The sequence below is a fragment of the Parus major genome, chromosome 2, assembly GCF_001522545.3.
Source record: "Parus major isolate Abel chromosome 2, Parus_major1.1, whole genome shotgun sequence".
Classification (NCBI taxonomy): domain Eukaryota; kingdom Metazoa; phylum Chordata; class Aves; order Passeriformes; family Paridae; genus Parus; species Parus major.
In genome coordinates this window covers 56,393,145-56,416,054 of record NC_031769.1, presented here as the reverse complement: position 1 = coordinate 56,416,054, position 22,910 = coordinate 56,393,145, and the positions used below count along the sequence as shown (strand labels likewise).

At 38.7% G+C, this 22,910-nt stretch overlaps 1 protein-coding gene across 2 annotated transcripts in view; it reads left to right on the top strand.

The window, feature by feature from the left end:
• Positions 1-16: 16 nt before the first annotated feature.
• The window catches only part of TPPP (tubulin polymerization promoting protein), an 87,750-nt gene continuing 64,856 nt past the window's right edge, over positions 17-22,910 (top strand). For both annotated transcript variants that reach the window (XM_033512017.1, XM_015618561.1), the window contains exons 1-2: positions 17-125; positions 12,731-12,976. In XM_033512017.1, coding sequence (XP_033367908.1) covers positions 12,735-12,976 — 242 coding nt within the window. In that variant the 5' untranslated portion in view covers positions 17-125; positions 12,731-12,734. The remainder of the gene's footprint in view (positions 126-12,730; positions 12,977-22,910) is intronic.

Below are 22,910 nucleotides of genomic sequence, written 5' to 3'. Positions count from 1 at the left end.
GGCCGCGCGGGGGGGGCGGTGCCGCTGCAACGGCCGCGCTGGTTGCGGACACCCGCGGCTGCTCCCGAAGGCGCCGGACGGAGCCGGGCCAGCTCTGCCAGACCTGCCGCACTCCACAGCCGGCGGTGAGTGTGCGGGCGCCGCTCCCGGGCCGGGCCGGGCCGGGCGAGCGCCGCTCCAACGGGGGTGCGTGTCGTGTGCCGTGCCCGCTCCCTCCTTCCCATCGCGCCGCTAATCGATCGCCGGTCGGCTGCCGAAGGCGTGAGGGGAGGGGGCGCTGGCGGGGGTCTGGCGGCTCCCGTGCCCCCTCCCAGCGCCTGCTCCCAGCGGAGGGGCGCCCGAGCCCAGCCCGGCGCGGCCGCCGCCGCCGCCGTTATGTAACGCCCGCGGGGGGCTGCGCGCCGCGGCCCCGCGTCCCTCCTTGGGGTTCACCTCCGTGCTGTGTCCCCGGTGTTCTGCGCTGCCCTCCGGGAACCGGGCACAAGGGGCCGGCGGGGAGCGGCGATCGGCGCGGAGCCGCGCGCCTTTGCTTGCCATGGGGATGGGCTCCGCAGCCGCATCCCCCGATCGCCATCGAGGAGGGACGCGCGGCCGCAGCCAGCGTGGGACCCGGGCGGCTTCCCGGCTCCCGGCAGCAGCAGGTCCGTGGCTGGGAGATGCTGGAGGCTGGCTGCGGGCGGCTGGCGAGCCCCGCGCTGCCCCCGCGGGCGGCTCCCGGAGCCGGGAAGGAGCCACCTTGCGCACACACGCCGAATGCTCCGCAGTCAACAACAAAGCCTCAGCGCCCCTGCTGCTTCATGCGCTCGTATAGAGGCAGCGGTCCCCTTTTATGGAGACCGATGTGGAGAGGCTATTTGCAGTTCCTTTTTTTTTTTTTTTTCCTTATTTCGAGAGCCGCTGCTCTATAGCATCCTACACAAAACCAGCATCAGGTGTGGGAGCCCGTTTAGCGCCTGCGGGGTAATACCCGTTAGGTATGGTGTACAGCCATGCACTCCGGCATGGAAAACAAGGACGAGACAAAATCCTGTGAATTAATCTGTAATCCTGGCTAGGTCGTTTGAAAATAAATATAACCCCTCCTCCACCAGATCACCAATGTTTGTAAATATTCCTTCAGTCCTGGGTAAAAGCTCTTGTACATTGGTGAAGTTATTCCAGGGGGAAGTTGGGTGTATGCCACAAGATGCTGAATGCACATGTAAATAGCATCTTAAACGCTGACAGCTTCGAATCATATAGAAGATGCTGCTGACAACCAGTTTTCCTGTTCATGTTTTGCAGGCTCTACATGGGCAGGTTTGGGAGGGGACAATTTTTTTTTGGATTTTACGGAGGGTTGCATAACTCCTCATGTTTATTTGAAAAGAAGAGGAGGAGCAAACCCAAGCCCCAGCCTGAAATGAAACACATGATGTGAGACTGTTACTGAGCCATCCCACTGTTTTCTCAGCTAGCATCATTAAATAGCATGCTTTAGATGGGTTGGAAGGGGTTAGCATGATAATAAAGCATTAAGGTTTGGGGCTTTTTTTCCTCTAGTGCTGTGAAAACCTTGGGGAAAGCCAAAGAGATACCTATACACTTCCATAATCATAGGCTTAAAATAGCATCACTGTTTATCAAACCTATACAACTTATTTTTTAAATGGCAATGGCCATTTTTTTAATCCTTTAGTGATGAGACACTTCTTTATGTTTTTAGAGACCCTATCCCAACTCAACCTTTCATCTCCAAAATCCAAAATAAAATGCTGTTTTGAATGCCTTTGTACATTTCTGGGTCACAGCTATATGCTTTTAAATAGTCCATCATTTGTAACTGCTGAAGTGTATGTCCAATATTAAATTATAGTACAGTGTAATGCTTAGACAGCATGCCATGCAAGGATCAAATTGCAGATAAAGTTCACATAGGAATCTCCTGCAGTGCTTGCACTTGACTCTTGTAAATCTAAGAAAAGATATTTATAAATGGAAATATACATCCAGCAAGTAGTTGTTTCTGTGTCATATTTAATCTGTGTCTTTACTGTGGTGAAAAATAATGTATTTTCATTTAATTTTTGTAGTAGATATATTCATTCCGGTTGCTTTCTGGAGGCAGCTGTGTGATAGAAGCTATTTTTGCCTCTTGTATCTTTGAAAAAATAAAATAAGGCTCTTTCAAGGAGTGAGGCAGTCAGTTATGTCATTTTATGTTAAGTGTATTCGCATTATAGGTAGAAGCAATTTATTGTACTCAATATATCTCATAGTGCTTCAGATAATAAGCCATACAATGTTTAACCTTGATAACTTGCTCTCAGGTGATAAGCTAAAATACAAATTAAAATAATACCTGATATTTTTATTGCTTTACATACTTCAGTTATGTAAGTCTCCAGTGTGAGGATGTCACCATATTCACATGCATCTATCTCTCTATGTTTATGTATTATTGTATATATTTCATGTATTAAGGCAAGAGCAGTCATTCTGCGGCATAGTCACTTAGTGATGTCATGTCCTTTTTATTTGTACATGCATACTGCTTATAGGCTTGCATAAATGCCTTCTCTTCAGCAAACAACAAAGTTTGTTTTTGTCTATCCGTGAAATCCATTTTTATGCTGTGCCGAACTGAAATTAAATGCAGGTATATGATTTCCACACCTACTGTTTCCCTGCTGTACTGGCATGACTGCTGTGGACATGAGTGCTTCTAGAAGTCTCTGCTGGTTAGTTGAAAGGAAATATTTTGCTTACTGTTTGTATTGCCATAGTGTCTGGAGGCTGTGGTCAGGGACCTTTACTAATGGGCTATGTCCAGTATAATGGAACAAAAAGTTTGGCATGACCCCCTAAATATTATGATCCTAAATAAAGAGCAAGGAACTGTGAGTGGTGCAAAAGATAATTCAAGCTGATGTTAAGAAGGGTACATTGGTATGTGTGTGTTTTATCCAGCTGTGTACTTTCTCATTCTCGTGTAATAGCAAGGGAGATTGTAGAACTTAGTGTAAGATTCCCACTGTTCTTTGAGGATTTTCCTTGGGACATGTGAATGGCTCGTGTTTGGGGGATTTTGAAATGTATCTAACTTGACTAAATGCTGAAAATTAAGGTTAAAAAAATCTACATCAACCCAATATGAAAAATTTGTACTTCAGACTACCTAATTTTTACAGTTTTCTAAATTTAAGGTAATAGTTTAAAATTTTGAAATGGAGTTTTCATTTCAAATTCCAGTTGTACAAAAACATTTTTTCCCCCTGTATTTCATGTTGTTTTTCTTTTTCCTCAGTGTTTTCTATAACCTGTTCTAGCTCTTTCTTCATCTCATCCCCTTCATGTGCCTAACCCCCTTAGAAATACATAATAACTACACCTTTAGCTAAAAGACTTATGTGAATGAACACATCACTCTGCCCATCCCAAATTGCCCATACATAGAAGTACTGCAAGAATTTCCCATTTCATCGTAGACAGGTTATTTGAATACTTTGGAATAGTGATGAAAGGAACTGTTCATTGAAAGGACATTACTGGTAAAATACCCCTATATAAATACCGTCTTCAAGTACCAAGGGACTGTACATGTGTTATAGGACAAGTATGCGTATCCTGCTCAGGTTTCAGAACACTCTTCCTGAGTGGGTGTTTATCTCAAGTGGTGACAGAGCAGAACAGACTGATTATGTGCTACTCAGTTTTCTTGGCTCACAGTGGTATGTCCATCAAAACAGATGGGAAGTTTTTCTTTATTGTTAGTTGTTACATGTGGTGGGTGGGCAATTCACTTTGCTGCTGCTAAGAAGGATTCTTAACTCTGTCAGGACTCTGAGGCAGCTGTGGAGAAGCTTAGGCTCTTAATTCTTGCTAGTTGTCATAGGGTTCCCTCTTTCTTTTCCTCCTCACCCTTCTCCTGCCTCGTAGTGTTCTGAGTTTGTGGTATGAGTTTATCTTGTCCTGGATAGAAACCCAAGAGGTGGCAGCTAAGAGTTTACAGATCAAAGGTTCAATGCATTATGTGTCTGGTGAAAAGATAAAAACAAATCTGCAGTGTAACTTTTAAATAATGTTTTAAATAATCACTTGAAGTTAATTTTTGCTCAGTTTGGCTAATCTTAGGAGCATGCTTCTTTGTCAGTGTTCATATATTGGGAGCATTTGATCAAATGAACACAGAGAAACTTAAAAATAAATCAATGAGGTAACAGTTTTGCTTGAATCTATGAGGGTTGCAGTCCTAGTTCAAGTTCTTACATGGTGTTTTGTTGGATCAGTGCTAAGAAAATTCTTGCAGTTATAGTGAAAATCTTAGAGATTTTGCTCACAAAATTATTTTTTCCTTGTTGATGACCCTGTTTATTTTTAATTTAAAACCAAACCTATTTAACCCTGTCTCTTCTGATTTGAGTATTGGAAGGAGAAGTACCCAAATATTGCATCTTAGAAGTACATATAGATGTGAAAGAATTTACTGATTTAGCAAAGGAAGTATTTCCCTTCTTATTTAGGACCAGGCTGTGGGTGGTTGCAAAAAATCTATACTTAAAGGTTAGTTTATTTTCATGGATTGAGACAAAAGTGAAGCAGCAGATTTTAAGAACATGAGGGAACTTTATGCGGTCTAACCTGATTCATGTATTAGTTATATTGAGAGCAATAACCTACATTTGGTAGAAGTCTTTCTTTCAGAGACGATTGACTAAATATATCTTCTGTATTAAAGGCAGTCTTAATATGTGGACATGAGGATGTGAAGTATTTGCAGCTATTCTTGGGTTACCTTTAGTACCTGGCATGGTTGATTGTCTCTTCATAAGGAAGTCATATTTCTGATTTGTACTAGTGTAGTCTGAATTTTCAACTGTTGAGTTTTTTAATATCTTTGTCAGTAAAGAGCCATTTAGTAGGTGATTCAGTTTCTCAGATTCATTCAGGTTTTTGGATCTCTCAAGGATTCCACCAGTGTAATTTGTAAAGTGTCTTAGGTAAAACATCTTGTCTCATGATTTTGCATCTCTTATGTCATCTTCCTTTCTTTGATCAGAGGTGGTGCTTTGTGACTACTAAATCTTACAGTGCTTTCAAGTCTCAGCTCAGTTTTTCTTAGATCTAATTCCATCCCTGTCAATAGTTGGTTCTCTAGATACTTTTACTTATGGGTGGTACTCAAAGTCCCCCATCTTCCTGGAGTTTGAAGTGATCTTTCTGTACAATCTTTGATCCGCTTTCATGGAGTGGATCTTCATTACTTATGGCTTTTCCAGAATTATTTTGAAAGGGTTCTGTGGAAGTTCCAGGCAGAGTCTGGTTTGTTCGGGGTGGGTGAGAGGATACAATGTACATTGTATGAAGGAATGAGGCTAAGCAAGCTCTACAATTGTATTTGAACCTGTACTCAACTGATCCTAAGGTGATGACAGGCCCAGCATGTTATTTGGAGCTGTCAATTAATTGTATGACTAACTACTGTGGAGAGCAGCCATTGTCTTTCACTCTTTTCTGATCTGTGATTCCAAGTCTTTTTTTGATACACCATGAAAATGTATCTCATCTAAACAGTTGAGTCTCCTCTTTTGTTGTGCTTTTGTTGGTGTCATGTTCACTTTCTCCTTTGAAGGCGGTTCTAGACACTGGCTTGTGTCCTTGCCCATGTGTGAAATTGCAGAATGTTTGTGTCCAGATTATTCATCTACCAATTACAGCAGCCCTGCAGAGCTTAGGATGAATACTTAGAAAGTGGAACTCTCAAATGGAGTAGTGGCATGACGAAAAAAAAGCATAATAAGGGTTCACCAGTACATGCACAGGTTGTGGATGCCTTATTTATGTTAGTTAAAATCTCGTCTAAGTGACACAGTGGTATTACATGATATTGTGGAGCTAGTTAAGAATTAGCTATATAGAGAATTTTTGTGTACTTTTAAGTGTTGTCAGGTGAACATGTTTTTTAAAAGAAGTTGCAATAGATCTATTACTGATAAAGTTTTGTGTGTCTGTGTAAAAATGCTTTTTTAATATAGAGAGATGATATTTATGAAGTGGTTCTTCGAAATGGAGGAGTGTAATTTACCAAGAACTAAACTTTGTTTTGTATCTCAGGTGACATTATAGAAGTAACTAGCTGGATAACAATAGTCTTCAGAAATACAACAGTAATAATAATTTGTCAGCAAAGTAATCTCTGTGCTTGTTAATGTGTTTTCTAAGTTAGATCCTTTCATGGCATATGTGATGGCATATGTTCACAGTCTGAAATACTGTTTTGCTGAGGAGAAACATTAGACAGGTTAAGTAGGTACCTTTTCTATTACTCTGTGTTCTGCTGAAGTTCTAAATGTATCTGCATGATCTGGCCAGCCTAACCCTTATCAATAGTGCTAAATTCACATATATTCTTAAGAGAACTCAGGGTTCAGCCATGCTCTTCCTCATAAAGCCTGCAGAAGGATTTCATTTTCTTTAGATAAAGACGGGTTTAACTGTAGATAGAATTGTTAGCTTTGCTTGTTTTGCAGTGGTCTCTGCACATTTGCCTTCTGTGTTGTATGCTAGGGAAAATGGATGGCTGTCATTCACTTCAGCATCATGTGTGGAGAAATATAACCAGAGCACATCTCTGAAGAGAAATGCCTTAACTCTGGTTCCTACAGGTAGCTGTGAAGGAAGCTTAAGGGAAACTTTAAGAGTGGTCAAAAGCATTGCTTTTTATTAGGAGGATGTTGCATTTCTCCATCTGTTTATCCTTCCCTAAGCTTGAATGTTTATGCAAAAATGTGGGAAAAAGATTCCATCTGCTGTACTTTGTCTCTGCTGTTTTTATTTGGCATAAATAATTACAGAGAGAAAATAAATGAGAATTCCCTTTCATTGCAATTTTGTTAAGTTCTTATAACAAGGAGAAGATGGATCAAGTACTAAAATAAACCAGATGCAGTCAGGCAAATTCAAATGCCTTGCACAGTTTCATAATTCATTATGAATTCAATTAACTCATAAAAATAGTACCTCCTGTGCTCATTGAAAAGTTGCTTTCTTTTTTACTTGAATTAGCTTTTTTACTTGAATTTACTTGAAAAAGCTAGAAGGTCTGAAGAAATTTTGGATGGCAACTGTTTGTGATGCATTGGATAAGTTTTACCAACAGTGCAGTAATATATTCTGATAAAAATTGTGTCCTAAGCACCTGCATGCTTACCAACACTTGGTGGGTAGGAAAAATCAGCAGGATAATGGAAGGTGAAAACAGGTAACATTGAACATACAAAACTAATTGTCTGGGGTGTATGGTAGAAAGGGTTAAGAAATTAGGGAGGTATCAGGGATAAGACTGAGACACTGAACAGACAGTGCATTTTAGGTTGTAGGAGCCTGAGGAATTTGCACTGCAGACTTTGGTTGTGAGCTAGATGATGGCCTTGATTCTCAGTGTAACCATAACTTTGGAGTCCTGTGTTGTCATGTTGCAGGTTGCACTGGAGGTGGGTATTACATCTGGGAAATAAGTGACCCCTTAGTTCACACCAGACTGACTTTTGACCTCATTTTAGCAAATTCTTGGTTGGTAAGTATTCTAAAGAATGTACAGTTTTAAAATACAGTGCCTTTTCCTTTAATACATGAATGTATCTGAGGCTGTAATAATGCTGTGGTGTTCTAGTCTGTTCTGTTTTAGACAGTTACACTCATATTTGTTTCCATGGAAGTTGATGTTGTGAGATGACTTCCATTAAAACTGCTTTTTGACATTGTTTAAAACTTGCTGCAAATGAAAGCTATTAGAGGTGAGCTAGACAAAGCAGATGAAAAAGTACATGGTATAGCCCAAAAAAAATAGGCATTGAGATTTTTGTACCCTGCTTTATATGTATATAGAAAACAGTTTTTTGATGTGGAGATCCTAAAGGGCTTTAATAAATTTGCAGCTAGTGAGATTGTATTTTTATTTCCTTTATCAAGTCAGAGAACATTGGTTCTTAGAGTAGTCATTGTACTCATATATCTGCTTTATGTGACCTTAATAATTAAAGTAGTGTAGGATATGGGTCCCAGGGTGCTCATGATGTTCTGAATGCTGGCAGCAGAACAGACGTGTTTCTTCATCCCTCTCCTTTGTTGCCCTAATTGTGGCCTGGCAGCGATGATAACTTGTGTTACAAATACTAAGCTTTCTGCTGAGCAAATAAGCCATGAATTAGTTGTCAGGGTCAGGGCAGGAAAGTTGTTGTCGTGCATTCTGACCTGGTAGGATACATGCATATTCAAAGAGTTGCATAAGCTTCTGAAATTATTGGAAAAAATACTCTGGGATTTAGTAAGTCTTCCTTGCTGCTGAGAGATAGATTGCTTCTAAGAGCAATTCCCACAAATCTAAATCAGTGTTAAACCAGAATTCCTGCAATTTTTGACACCTAGAGTGGGTGTGGATAAGTGAAGGAGTGTAAATTAATATAAATCCTTCAGTGGAGTTGGCATTTGGTCAGTACTGAGGCTTTGGGTATTCACACAGCTCTAGAAATTGACAACTGAAATTCACAGAAACTGTAACTTCTTGTCCCATCTTTTTTGAAGGATCCAGGTTAATAAGTGCCTTTATATAGTGGAGGTCTCCCAGCTGTTTGTCTGCAGATAAGTATATATTCTAATCTCTAGCTAAAAGGAAGTTTGATATTATAAAACTTTTTCTAATGGGTTAGGCATGTGCTGAGAACACAGATCTGCACTTTCAGTCTACTTAGCATAAGATAGTCATCAAGTCAGTGGCTGACATCAGTTAACATGAGTTAGTTTGATCCCTGGCTTAATCTCTGTGTAATGTACTGTATTATTTACCTATTGCAAAGTGAGGGACGGGACAAGACTCTTTTTTCATGTTACCAAAGGACACAGACTACAGCAGTTTATAACACTACACCTGACTGTCTAAGTATTCTGTGGGTTTCTGAAACTCCATTTTTTTGGGGGATAGTTGTTATTTCATAAACCTCCTAAACTCTAGCATCTGCTTGTACCTCTTTCTTATCTGGCTGCTTTCGATGATGTGGACCTGATTGGTTGGAGCATGCATTTGGAAAGGATTGTATTGGTGGTTAGTCCCACCTTCCTTCTTTCTGCTGGCTCTGGAAATTGGTACCGTGCAATTGTGTACATATTAGACTTTTTGGATAGTGATGAAAGGCATTTCTTTGGTTAGCTGTAATTGTAGTCGGCATCTGCACAGTTCATGCTTTTGAACAGTGGCTTAATTTTGTTGTACTGAATTTTAGATTTGGTATTGTAATCATTCTCTTTCGTCTTTCACCAATCATCTTGCTATGGCCCTGCCCCAAATTACTCCTAATCTTTACTTCTAGCAGAATCTACCAAGCTCCTTTGTATTCCTTTGTCCAGGAAAAAAGGGTAAGGAAGACTCAAAGCAGCATTTGATCTTGAATTTTTGTCAAATAGGTTATGCTTCATTTCCATTTGAGAGAACATTTCTTCAACGTGACATGATCTCCTTCCTTATCTCTAATCACAAAAAAAAAATTAAAAGAGCTGGCCCCATTCAAAGTCTAATTTCACATCCTGTGTTGTGCAGTTCTTTACCTTCTAATTACAGTATGTTAATAAATACAGTTCTCTTCGCACTGTGTTGTTGATTGTGTTTAGAAATAAAAGTTTAAATTGAGACTAGATAATTTTTTCATAAATCCAGGTAGCTTCTTTTTAATACATTTAATGCTATTACATAGGATTTTAACAAGTAAACTGTAATTATGATTCAACAAGGAGTGTCCATGATAATATTTGGCAACCACTGCACAGCCCTGGTTTTAATCTCTCCTTGACTTTCTGCTTTAGATGGCAAGGATTTATTTGAAATGAGACTGTTTTGCATACCAGATTTCACCATTCAAAACTAATGCCTTTTCTGTAGTGTGTCTGCTCTGCCTGATCCAGAACTACTCAAACCACCCCAACACAAAGTCCATTTATTAATGAGTGAGAGAAGTCTGGAACTACCTTTCTGAAGGCCAATTATGTTTCTTTGAGCATTTTTCCTATAACAGGTCTATAAAGTTTAAATTTATTTGTAAAGTTGAAATTTATTAGCTACAGAAGGTAAGAAATCTTTTCAGATGATACAGCTATCATATTAAAGACTGTATGAGATAGTAAAACATGATTTTGCTGTGCTGTGCAAAGTTGAGTTATGGTTATAGGCAAAAAATCATTAAGCAAAATTGGCCAGCAAGGCACTGACACTGCCTAAGGAAAGATTTTGTTCAGGAGATACTTAAAAATGTAGGCACATTGTTATGTTTTCCAGTTTCAGATGAGACAGAGTTGCGCGGGTGTTTTCTTGTTTATAGCTTGTAAACTGTGCTATTGTTGTATCTTTTAAAGATACTTACTCTGAGTATAACTTCTTAAGAGAATTGCTAAGAGCAAGAAGGAGCTATCCTTGAACATTTCTTAGAAAGTTTATTTGCCAAAAGATAAAATTACAATTTGGTGCAAACCATACATACCTTGCCATGGCAAATTCCCACCTTGTCCTGTCCCATTTCTTGCATATGAAGGTAACTTTGGTTTTTAATATGCTGCAGAGACTTTGTTTTTTGCTGATGTGTACTCTCTCTAGCCAGTTAGTATTAGCTTGGAAAATTTCTGGCTCTGTAGTCCAGCTCCATTTGATTTGAAATGGTACAAACTTGGATGAGACTTCTGCTTTTGGAAGTCAGGCTTCCTTGAATATAGAGGTACATCACAGATCTTCATGATCTGATTTTTAATGAAATATTCTTTGTATATGTTGCATCAATAGTATTTTTTGGGTTTTTTCTTACTACTGTTTGGGTAGCAAAAGAATGTAGCCTGATGAAGCAGAAGATTTGATCTAGACAAAATTTAGTAAATATATATGTATCTGTAATGTTTGTAGTAGCTTGCAATTTACTGTGCATGCTTTTTGTTTTGGAGTTTCAGTTTTGGGATGCTTTCAGATCAGTCTTCTGAGGTAAAATTCCTTTTTGGACAGTTGGCAAAACGCAAAGGAAATAGAAATGGGAATTGGTTACTTTTTAAACTCTTTAATGAACTTGTTATTTTCAAACTCTTTTTTCCCTTCTGTGCTTCTCTTTATTTCATAGATGCACATACAGTTCTCAGGCTACAGGTAGTAAATTTCTGTCATATTGATTATAATTTAACATTTTGGTTTGTTGGCCAAAACTTGTGCTGGCTGTGTAAACAAAACAGAAGGATACCCAGGCTTAGTATATAACAAGGGATTTAAGCATTTCTGTGAGTGTTTTCAAAAGAGGCAGTAGTGCTTTGGCCATGCTATGTTTTCTCAAGTGTGAAGAACAAAGGTCCTTTTAGTATGTTTTTAATCAAAAGATTCTTTCTAATTTAAAAGCTTAGCAATAACTGCTGCATAGCAAATAGTTATGGTTAGTTCTGTTACAGTGTGCAGGAAAGGGTATGTCTTGCTTGTTTGAGTGACAGAGTTTAAACAATATAGGATAGAGGTAGAATTTTAAAACTCTCCCTTGCTGAGCCATTTGGACTGATGTACAGTATATAAACCAAAAGAACTTCCTATCTGATGAAGAAATAAAACCTTAACTAGAAATACCTTCCAATCTCTACATACGTTAATCATGTCTTACATACAGCTGGGACTTTGGAAGAAAGGGTAAGTATGACTGGCTTTCCAGCCCTCATCTAGCATTTCCAGATTTCTGACGCTTGAACCATATCTTTATGGGTTAAAACTTTGTAGCAGCAGCACCGATGTGACTGTGGCAACAGTCTGTGTGGAGCTGTTGGGGCAGGCAGACAGTGTACCCTGTGCCTAGGCTCTTTAGTGCCTCCTACTTCTGCCATGCCAAGAGTGCATGGGCAGAAGGCAGAGGTTTCTGTGACATGCTTCTAACACATCATGGTTTGGTTTTTTTTGTGAAGAGACCTGAAAATAGTATTCTATTGTTCAGTTAAGGTTTCATTTAAAAGGTAAACCTATACTATATGTACTTGGAGTAGTCAAGAAAGTTCTTGTCTGCAATAATGACATCCCTTCTCAGTATGCCTCTGTCATGGATGTGTTCATTCCAAATGAATTCCACAGCTACAGTTCTTTGGGCATAAACTTGAGAAATAAATGGTCTGGATAACAAGAGAGACTCATCATGTACTTGTTAGCCCTTACATAATGTAATGTAAGGGTTCTAACATTAATATTTTTACTGCATTTCAGAAGTACTTGATTTTTCAGTTAAAAAAAAAAAAGAAACTAAAAGCTAAAGTCCAGAAAATTGAGTGATGTTTATTTTTCCTTCAGAAATACAAGTACATAGTAATGCCTGTGGTTTAAAGAACGTACTTCTATTCAAATCAACAGAGTGACTGTGATGATTGCTATTTAAGAAAAGAAAAGGAACAAATATTAAGTATTCTTTTGATGGCTGATGTAATGATGGTGTAACTAGTTTTGTGTCCCTGGTTTCTTGCCCTCCCTTTTTTATATTTATTTTTTTAATTTTTAATGTACTAGAATTTTTTCCCCATACGGGCAGAGAGTTACATAGTTAGCTGTTTAGACTGATGGTGGAGGATAGTGAGTTCTTTCTAACTTTACAGACCATTTATTCTTCATATGGACTTCATATGTTGTGACATGGACTCTAGCATGTAGATTGAAAGTCATCTAGTGCAAATTAATGTAATAAGTTTACCCTCCTTTTCTTTGTAGCACAATGGCTGACAAATCAGCAAAACCAGCAAAAAGATTATCTGATTCAAACTCTGAGGGAGCTGCGGCAGGAGAGATAAGTGCTCTGGAAGAGGCCTTTAGAAAATTTGCCATCCATGGTGATACGAGAGCTACAGGAAAAGAAATGCATGGGAAGAACTGGTCAAAGCTATGTAAGGACTGCCATATCATAGATGGGAAGAATGTGACAACCACAGATGTTGACATTGTCTTCAGTAAAATCAAGTAAGTTCATTTTACCCATAATTTCATTGTCTCCCTCCCCCTATATTTTGTAGACACCATCTAAATTTACCTTCTGTTGCTTCTGATGTTGTGAAACTGTATTTGACAAAGTCAATTTCTTTCTTGTTCCTTTACAAGATTTTCTTGCCTGATCTGAAGATACAGCTTTCAGCTTCTGATCTATCTAAAATTGACTTCAGTTTCACAGGTGTTATTCTTTACAAAGAGTATGATGTGATCAGGATAAATGTGGGCTATTCCAATAAACTACTGCAGTAAGTGCTGTCAGTGTTTCATAAAAGATATCTGGATGAAGTCAGGATGTCAGGATGATCTTGCCAAAGCTTGGCCTCGGAGGACTGAGGCTAAGGTGGGATATGTACTAAAAGTCAATTTTCTAACAACAATCATGATGTCTAGCACAATATTAGCTCAGGCTTGAAGTGTAGGGCCGTGCCAGACTGATGGTGAACATGGGATGCTGACCCTTGTCTGTGATGAATTAGGATTGTCTAGGTTGTCTGATCTTATTTTTGTGACTGGAGCTTTAGTGAAACTTTCTTCCCAGTTGAAAACCAGGCTTAGTCAGAAACTTGTAAAATCTAAGAGAAGATATTAAAGGAAATATGTTAACAAGGAATTAATCTGTTATGACATGTTCTGTATTAAGCCCCAAATATTTTTTTTTAGTTTTGCTTTCTGTGTAAAATTATATTATTTTCACCTTTTGTATTCCCCTGGCATCTGATATGATAATCTTGTCTTTTCTGCCTTTTATTACCACAGTAATTGTTTAAATTGTCTCACACATCATTGTGTTGAGGGACATGCTTTTAAAAGAGGTCCCTTAATTGTACTTGTAGCTTGTAGGAACACTTACTTGTCTTGTGTACTCAACTGTTGTGGTGTAATGCTGGGAGAACATGCAAACTGCATTGCTTACAAGGTAGTTGGAAAATCTTGCTACATGCACTACCCGTTTAGACTGCATCAAAGTGGAGAAAGACAGAGAAGAAAATACCTTTAATCTTGAAAGTTATCCAGTGTAACATATATAGTTAGAATGACTTTACTTATTTGATTTATTTCTTTCTTTGTTTCTTTTCTCCTTGGGGATCTTATCTACATAACTGAAAACACTACATATGCATACTCTCACCCTCATGTCCTTGTATCAGTCCCTACTTGTATTTTCTTCAAAGTTGTGGTAATGGAGTTAGATATACCATCAGAGAACTGGCTTATTTGAAATGGCTGTTTACTCTGTAAGGTTTTGTTTCTTTCTTGATCTATGATATTTTCAAGTCTTCTTTGACTTTCATCAGCTTAAAACTTTGTTTTATTATTTCCTGTAGATAAATATAATCTTATTGCTACTTTCTCATATCAGTTTCTAGGCTCTTTAGTGACAGAATGACCCTGTGATATGGCATAAACAGATGCACAGCAGTAGCAGTTATAAAGAAGTATCAGGTTTGGTGATTGTTGGGGCAGAAGGAATCCAGTCCTGATGTGCAGGAGTGAATTGTAAGGTGGCTGAGACTCCTGGGGAATGTCAGCAAATCCCCTTGCTGCTGTTGAATGCTCCTGGCTCAGCCTGGGGGTTTTTGTCTTTGGCTCTTGAGGGGGAGGGCTAGTTCAGCAGTTTCTCAGAGTTCACTCCTGTGACTTCTGTTATGTGTTGTCATTTCTCTGGGAAGAGGCATGCCATCTTTTTCTCTATCCAGTTGTCCTGGTTTAACCCCAGCTAGCAGCCAAACCCCACACATCCACTTGCTCACTCCCCTACCAGCAGCACTGGGGAGAGAATTTAGAGTAAAAGCTGGAAAACTCATGGGTTGAGATAAAGACAGTTTAATAGGAAAAGCAAAAGCCATGCGCATAAGCAAAACAAAACAAGAAATTAATTCCCTGCTTCCCTTGGGCAGCCAGATGTTCAGCCATCCCCAGAAGAGCAGTGCCCCATCACATGTAACAGTGACTTGGGAAGACAAACATCATCACTCCAAATGTCCCTCTTCTTTCTCCTTCTTCCTCACACTTTATTTACTGAACCATGATGTCATGTGGTCTGGAATATCCCTTGGTCATTTGGGGTCACTTGTCCTGGCTGGGTCTCCTCCCAAGCACCCCATCCCCCCCCATTCCTTGCCAGCGTGGCAATATGGAGAGCAGAAAAGGCCTTGGCTCTGTGCAAGTCCTGCTCAGCAATAACAAAAACACCTCTAAGTTATCAACCCTGTGCTCAGCACAAATCCAAAACAGCCCCACACCAGCCACTGGGAAGAAAACAAACTCTACCCCAGCCAAAACCGGCACTAGTAGTATTTAATAGCTTAGTAGATGGCTGCATCAAATGCAAAAGTATCTTGTTTAATTTTTTGTTCATTCTTTGACATGTACATGTACATATAACATGTATTTTATATATTCTTCTATTTTAAAATTATTTTATTTTTAAATTATGTTGCTTAAGTGACATATGGAAGCTGAATTTGCTGTCTTTATTAGGAAGGTCTGTATATTTTGAATGTATTCTTTCAGTAGGTATACTTCCACAGTTTCTTACCTGTTCAGGTTTTGTGGTTTTTTTACATTTTTATTCTTGGCTGCATGTGTCACAAGTCTTTTTAGTCTAGATCACATTTATTTCACATATGATATTTTAGGTTTTAAAAAGGGAAGATCTAATGGCTATAGGAACTCTAGTGTTAGTAATATGCTTTAACTTAGGAGGGTTAAGCATCAGCTGGGTATACAGGATTTCTTGAGCATGTTCAGACAGCTGTTTTTCCGTGCTTTCTCTTTTACTTCACATTTAACCCTAAGCTCAAGGATAATGATAGATTTAGTAATGCATCAAAGCAGACAAACTCACATAATAAACTCATACTCATTTTTATTTTGCAAGCAGTTTTTTCCCAGCAGAGCTCTATGGTTTTTTGACATAACAAGTTTTTCCCTATGTATGTATGTTAAATGTAAAACCTTAAACACTATAGAAGAATCTTCAACTCCCTCCAAAAGTACAAAGTGCAGCTTCCATGCCTCAATAAGAATTCTGCTTATGGTTACCAGAAGGCTTTGTGCTTCACTCTTGGTTTTGGACTCCGGAGCTAAAGTGTGTCTCACAAGATTAGCCTCAGCCTGGAATTCTTATGATCAGCCAAAGTAATGGTTCAGTGGGATGGGGTGGACTTTAGCAGTTGTAGGCTAGCCAGGGAACGCAACAAACATTTTAAAAAAGTGTTTGCCATACCCAACTGCAATTGCCATCTAGCATTGTGCTAGAACTTCCAAATATATTTTCTGTTGGTTCTATTAATGGGAAGCAACTGTACATAGCAGGGTTGTTTTCTAGCAAGCTATACTTAGAGTTTATGACAATGGGACATACTGTTCAGACACTAGAAAATAATTAATCTAGTAGAAATGTTTTTTGGATTCATGAGTTACTATGTATAAAGCCTGTATTTGTTGTCCTGCTAACTTTTCCAGGCTTCTGCCAGTAGTAGTATATACGGGCAAAATAGGTAGGAGCTAAATGTTGCTGATAGGGTAAAATAACAAAGAAAATTAGTAAGAGATATATTTACCTAAGAGCTACTGAAAGATAACATTCTATTTGCCGATTGGCAACTTGCTCTGCTCTAGGGGAGAGATTTTACCTCTGAAATAATGAACATTTTTATAGACTTACCCCTCTCAACCTCTGCCAAACCAAGTGAACAAAACTTCTGTAGGTTTTAAATGTCTGTGATACTTCTTGAAAGCTGGGACCTATGTGTCTGTCTTTCAGAGATTAGTTCATTTAAAGTTAAATTTAATATCATTATAAAGGTTGCAGAAATTCCATTGAGCCTTTGTTCCAAAAAAGAAAATAAGTGTAGAATGCATGAGGATGTCAGGTGAGACTGAAATGTAATTTGTCTGTTTATCTTGCATAAAAGGTCTACTGAAGGGCTTCATGTGAGCACAACATTTCTATGTACTTCAGGATAAGAAGAAATCTAATGCAAAGAATCCACAGCAGTAGACATGAAAAAAATATTTCTAGAATTACATTCTTTGGTAAGAAAATATGTAAATTTGGTGTTCTCTCCCCTTCCCCCCCAAATATTTTTGTTTAACAGTAATTTTTAGGGTCCCACAAATCCTTCCAATTTGGTGGATTGTAATGTAAGTTTGTTTGTTAAAATTGTCAACTCAGAAAATACAAGAAATGAAGCAGCAAAGAATTTTGTAATGGAATTACTTGAAAGGAAAAGTAAAGCCTGTTTCCGAGAGTAGCCACATATATGAATATTTATGATTTGCATCCCTAGAGACCAGAGTTAAAACACCTAAATTTATGCCAAATATTTGTATTGCATTAATGCAGTTGGAATAGACTGCTGTTTCTGTAATGAGTAGATGAGTAAACTTCTCTTATTTTTTAGGTTATAAAGCATGCAATAAAGCCATCTCTTACAATGTCACTAACTTACCCTGCATCCTGTACCTGGGAGAGCAAAGGAAATTGTGAAGAGTGAATGACAAAAGTTCTACCATGTCTTATGGGATGAAAAATGTTAAAAACTGCAGCAAAGCCAACAGAAGTGTACATAACTGTAAATGTAATTATGCAGCAAACTTTCTCTTTTGTAGTTTCATGGTCAGCACTTGCGACGTTGTACTCCTCTCTTTGTATGTTTCCGTGGACTACGTAAAACAGTAACACCAGTTGCAGGGTAAATTTTAATTTCAAAGCTAGCTTAAAGTTACTTGCTTAAAGTTTTGTAAAAATCCCTTCTGCTAACTGGTACCAGGAAAACCTTTTCTCTGTAAATAGGAAAAATGAGGCAACCTCTTCTCAGAAAAAAAAAAAAAAAAGCTTACATGATTGTTAAGAAAAAAAAAAAATCCTGAAAATACTTCATAGAAAATGATTTTTGTAACTGGTCCATTAATTCGCTGCTATACTTGAAGACAAAGAATAAGTCATTCTACAGGAGAAGTTTTTGTAAATTAGTGTATCTGAAGTATTTGTGACAGGACCAAAACTAGTACTACAACAATTTTTGTTATGATAATATCTTCAATTTCTTTGTAGCTCAGGTATCTGCTAAAATGTAGGAGTTTAGCATATATATCTTAGTAATATTAGATCATTAATGATCTAATCATTAATTTTTCACATACTCTCTGAACTTTATGTAGACATCTTTCTTTTATATTTTTTTAATGAAAAACGATAATGCAATCTGGGCCTATTGAATTTAGAGACATGCAATATGCAGGCATGCAATAGCATTTGAAGATGGATGTTTTTCCTGACAGTGGGAATTCCAGGGGCATTTTGGTAGCTGAAACACCTCCTTTCTTGGAAAATTTCTTCATTAACTGGTTCTTTTCTGGTACTCTTCTGAAGTTCTAAAAGTTTGTAGGCTGTGTGTCTTGTATTTTGCTTGCAGAGTGCAAGTATGGATTTACTGAATCTTGTTGCCTTGGAGAAAGCAAGGTCATTGGTGACAGAGGAGAAGGGCACTGAAGAGTTCTGCATTTGGTATGAAAAGCAATATGTGGCTGCATATTCTTACTCCAGCAAGATGGTGAGACACAACAGTCTAAGAACTTCAGGATTTTTGTATTAAGGAAAGCAGAACACCCAAGAATAATAGATGCTACTGAACTCTGATCAGCATTCCAGCATGTTGCCTTAGGAACTTAAATTTCTTTGTTTATTGAGGGTCAACAACTGCTCTGGGAAATTTGATATGTTAGCTATGCCATACACATACTCCACTTGTTGTATGTAGTTAACATGGTAATAGTAATAGCCCTGATATAAATACATCTGCTCTTATTTTAGAAGTGTTACCACTCAGCACAGCAAGAATATGTTTTAAGCACTGCCATAAAACTTCTAATTCTATGACATTATTAGATAGAAAAATAAAAATATTTCTGTTTACACTGGCATGTTGCTATGGTTGCAGGCAGGCCTGGGTGACGTCAGCCCTTGGATCCATTGTGAGCATTTATTTAGGTAGTCATCTCCATGGAAACATTTGTTTGTTTTGATGTTACTATGTGTTAAATTTTAAACAAATTTTTGCAGTTCTATACTGGATTGTTATTGAAGATTAGTTAAGCTACAGAAGCATTGTATATATACCTTACTCCCTCCCTCTAAAATATTCTTGATCAAGTGGAAGCATAATTGTCTTCTGAAATTCCATTAGTAGTTCCTGATGTTGCTTTGACATGTTTTCTTGTTGCTGAGGAAGCCATGTATTCTAAAGGCCAGAAAACTCTCCTCCATCCATTTGAGAAAGGAAGGTTTTGTTCCCATGGAGAATCTTCACAACACACTTTATTGTGCCCTGACTTTTGAGCAGACCCACCCGTGTGCTATCCTCACTGTCTTGCACTCTTGGCTCTTTAGCCTAATTCCCACAGCCTGGATCAGTCAGGTCTCTGCAGGAGTGCTTCCACCTGAGAACAGCTGGGCCCTAATGCAGCAATAGTTCACCATGGCTGCAAGACTTGAAATGGGTAATGTTTGCTCTGAGAAGCTGGCAAGAAAACTCTTGGCGAGAATGAGTACATGCTTTTCTCATTTGTCAGCTGTAATATAATTGTTGTCTTTTCTTTGTATTGAACAAGTATGATGCTTCTTGCTTTCCTATTGTAATTGAAAGGACTAGCACTTTGACCCCTGAGCTTGTTCAAAACAAGTATCTATCCATGAGGTTTCTCTGAAGTAAATAGTCTTTAATAGAGATTTTTACTGAAGCCTCTCTTAAATTTTTGAAGTTTTTAGATAGGTGTGAAGTGGTTTTTATATATAAATGAAACACCTAGTAGTTGCAAGCTGTGTTTTACATCCCTACTGCAGACAATCTTTTTGATAGTGGCACAGAAAAGGATTTTTATGCATAAAGTAGGCATAACAGTTAACTTTTTTACTTTTAGGTATCTGCATCAGGAAGTTTTAAGTGGACATTAAACAATGCACAGAGCAAAATCTTTTCTGTTAAGTCTCAGGCAAATTGTGAAGCTGTACATTTTTAGGTAGAAATGTAAGTTTCAACAGAAAGTGTTCTTTTTTGTGGCATTTTTATTTTAATTGAAATTAAGATTCAACTGCCTTTCTTGTCTAAAGAGCCAAATGTAATTTTGCCATTTGCACTTTATCCTTCAAAAGCTTTTTATTTAAAAAACAAAGCAGCTCTTCTCCCTCTTCTGCCAAGCAGCATAAATTCTAAAAGTAAAATAGTGATTGCATATGAAATTGAATATAGTTTTAAATTCACTTGCTGTAACACAGGCTTGTTTGATGCATGTTTAATGGATACATTTTATACCTGTGATGATTGCTGATTAGGATTTTGAAAACACCATTTTGTAGGAGCAGACATCACATGAAAACCTATAGATACAGTGGTGAGTGATTCATTTCCCAGCTGATAGGGAATGCTGCATGATGTCATACACAGTACTATATATAGCAGTTTGCTTGGTGTTTGCCACACTTTGTGGCCTATTCCACTTGTGTGCTACAAGAACTTCTACTGGCTTAGAGTAGAAGTTGGTTGTTGTTTTGTTGTTTGGTTGTTTTTTTTTGCAGGTCAGCCTATTGCACCATAATTTAAAACTACCTGCTTTTCATTTATAAAAACAGCTATGTGAAATCTGCCTTGGTTCTACTGATTAAATAAACTAAGTAACAAGCAAGCATTTTCCAGATTGTTAAATATCAATTTCGATTTCATGGATTGAAGTAGAATTTGGTTAAGATGTAGAGGACAAGGCAGCCTTTTTTGCAGAAACCAGGTGATTGTACACAAAGTTTAAGAACCTGAGAGGAATGATCAAGATTAACAACAGAATTACAAACCTGAACTTCAGAAGGGCCTATCTTGGCCTCTTCATTTTCTCTCTGGAAACTACCCTGGAGAGTAGAAGTGTCCAGGAGAGCTGATTGGTCTTCAAGGAGGCTTCATCAGGGCACAAGAACGTTTCATTTCCATGTGCAGGATGTTGGGCAGGCATGGCAACAGGCTAGCAAGAGTAAACACAAAGCTTCTGACTGGGCTGGACCACGAGAAGGAGATAGACAAGAGACAGAAGCAGGGAGAAGCTAGGTGGGAGGAATACAGCCCATGCGTGAAGAGACACGGTGAGGAAAATTACAGGCCAATCAGCATAACCTCTCAGTCCCTGGGGAGGTTATGAAGCAAATCCTTTTGGAAGTCCCTCCTCAACACAAAGGACAAGAAGATGATTTGGAGCAACCAGCATGGATTTGCTAAGGAGGAGTTATGCCTGATTTCACTCACTGCTTTCTCTGATGAAATGACTGACGCTGTGGGTAAAAGGGTGTAGTTAGTATGCACTGATTATGGCAAGGACTCGACCCCAGGCACATCATCACTAGATTGGTGAGGCATGGGCTGGAGAGCAGGCCAGCTGTCTAGGAGGCAGCTCTGGAGGTGGTGATGGTGTCAATGTCGTACTTTAACCCCAGCTGGAAAGTAAGCCCCATGTAGCCACTCTCTGTTTCTGCCACTGCTGGGATGGAGAAAAGAATCACAAGGGTAAGAGTGAGAAAACTTTTGCGTAAAAACAGTTCAATAAGAAAAGCAAAAACTGCTCACACAAGCAAAGCAAACCAAGGAAGTAATTTACCCCCTCCCATGGGCAGGCAGGTATTCAGCCATCCCTAAAAAAACAGAGCTTCATCATGCAAAATAGTGACTTTAAAAGACCATCACTCTGAATATCCCCCCACTTCCTCATTCCCAACGCTTGTATGCTGAGTATGATGTCATATGATATGGAATATATCATGGGTCAGTTGGGGTCAGCTGTCCTGACCATATCCCTTCCCAACTCCTTGCATAGCCCCAGTCTTCTCCCTGGAGGAGCAGTAGGAGAAGCAGAAAAGGCCATGGTGCTGTGTAAGTGCTGCTCAGCAGTAACAAACACATCTCTATATTATCAACACTGTTTTCAAGACAAATCTAAAATACCATTTCATACTAGTCACCACGAAGAAAATTAACTCTACTCTAGCCACAGCCAGCACAGATGGGAAACTTCTGAAGGTGAGGTGACAGCAGTCCTTGCAGTGAGAAGTGACTTGTGGCAGCAAGGAAAGGTAGATATGTCCTGGGCTACATGAGTTGGTGTGTGGTCAGCAGGTCTGGGGAAGTGATCCTTCCTTTCAGCTTTGATTTGTAGGACTGTATTGGGAGTGCTGTGCCCAGTCTGGGGCTCCCCTATGCAGAAAACTGGAACAGGCCTGGTGCAGGACCACGAAGGTGGTCATGGGGCTGGCTGTTGTACATGGTGACCTCTGAAATAAATACAAGTTTTTTTGTGCTCCTGTATAGACAGTAGAAATTAACTTCTTGTTCTGAAGTTAGTGGAAATTTCATAGGGAAAAAAGTGTGTGTATATAGACGTTATTTACATCTAAAAGTAGACGTGATCTAGAAATCCTTCATCTTGGAAAGAGGATTAATATACTATATATGTTGTAATTAGATTCATTTAATCTGCCTATGTGTGTAAAACTACTGAAAGAATTTAGATGTAGTCTGCTTGGGATGTGATGTTTGTGAATGGAAGTGCGCTCCATCTGACGTGTTTATCATTCTTCAACCTTTTTATTTGCCTTAACTTTAAAAAATAACAGTGTCTTGACTTGGAAGAGCCTAATTGATGTATTCTTTCTATTATTGAGATGTTTAGGAGGAATTTTTAATACCTGAATTGGAACAAGTCTTATTAAATACTGGACATTAAATCATCACCAGGATTAGTAAAAATGGTGTTATTTTCTGGCAGTATTGGAATTGTAGGTTTTTTTTGTGTGGGTGTGTCTGTGTGCATGCTAAACTGAAGGAACATGAATGAAATTCAAATTTTTTTTGAAGCTTGATCT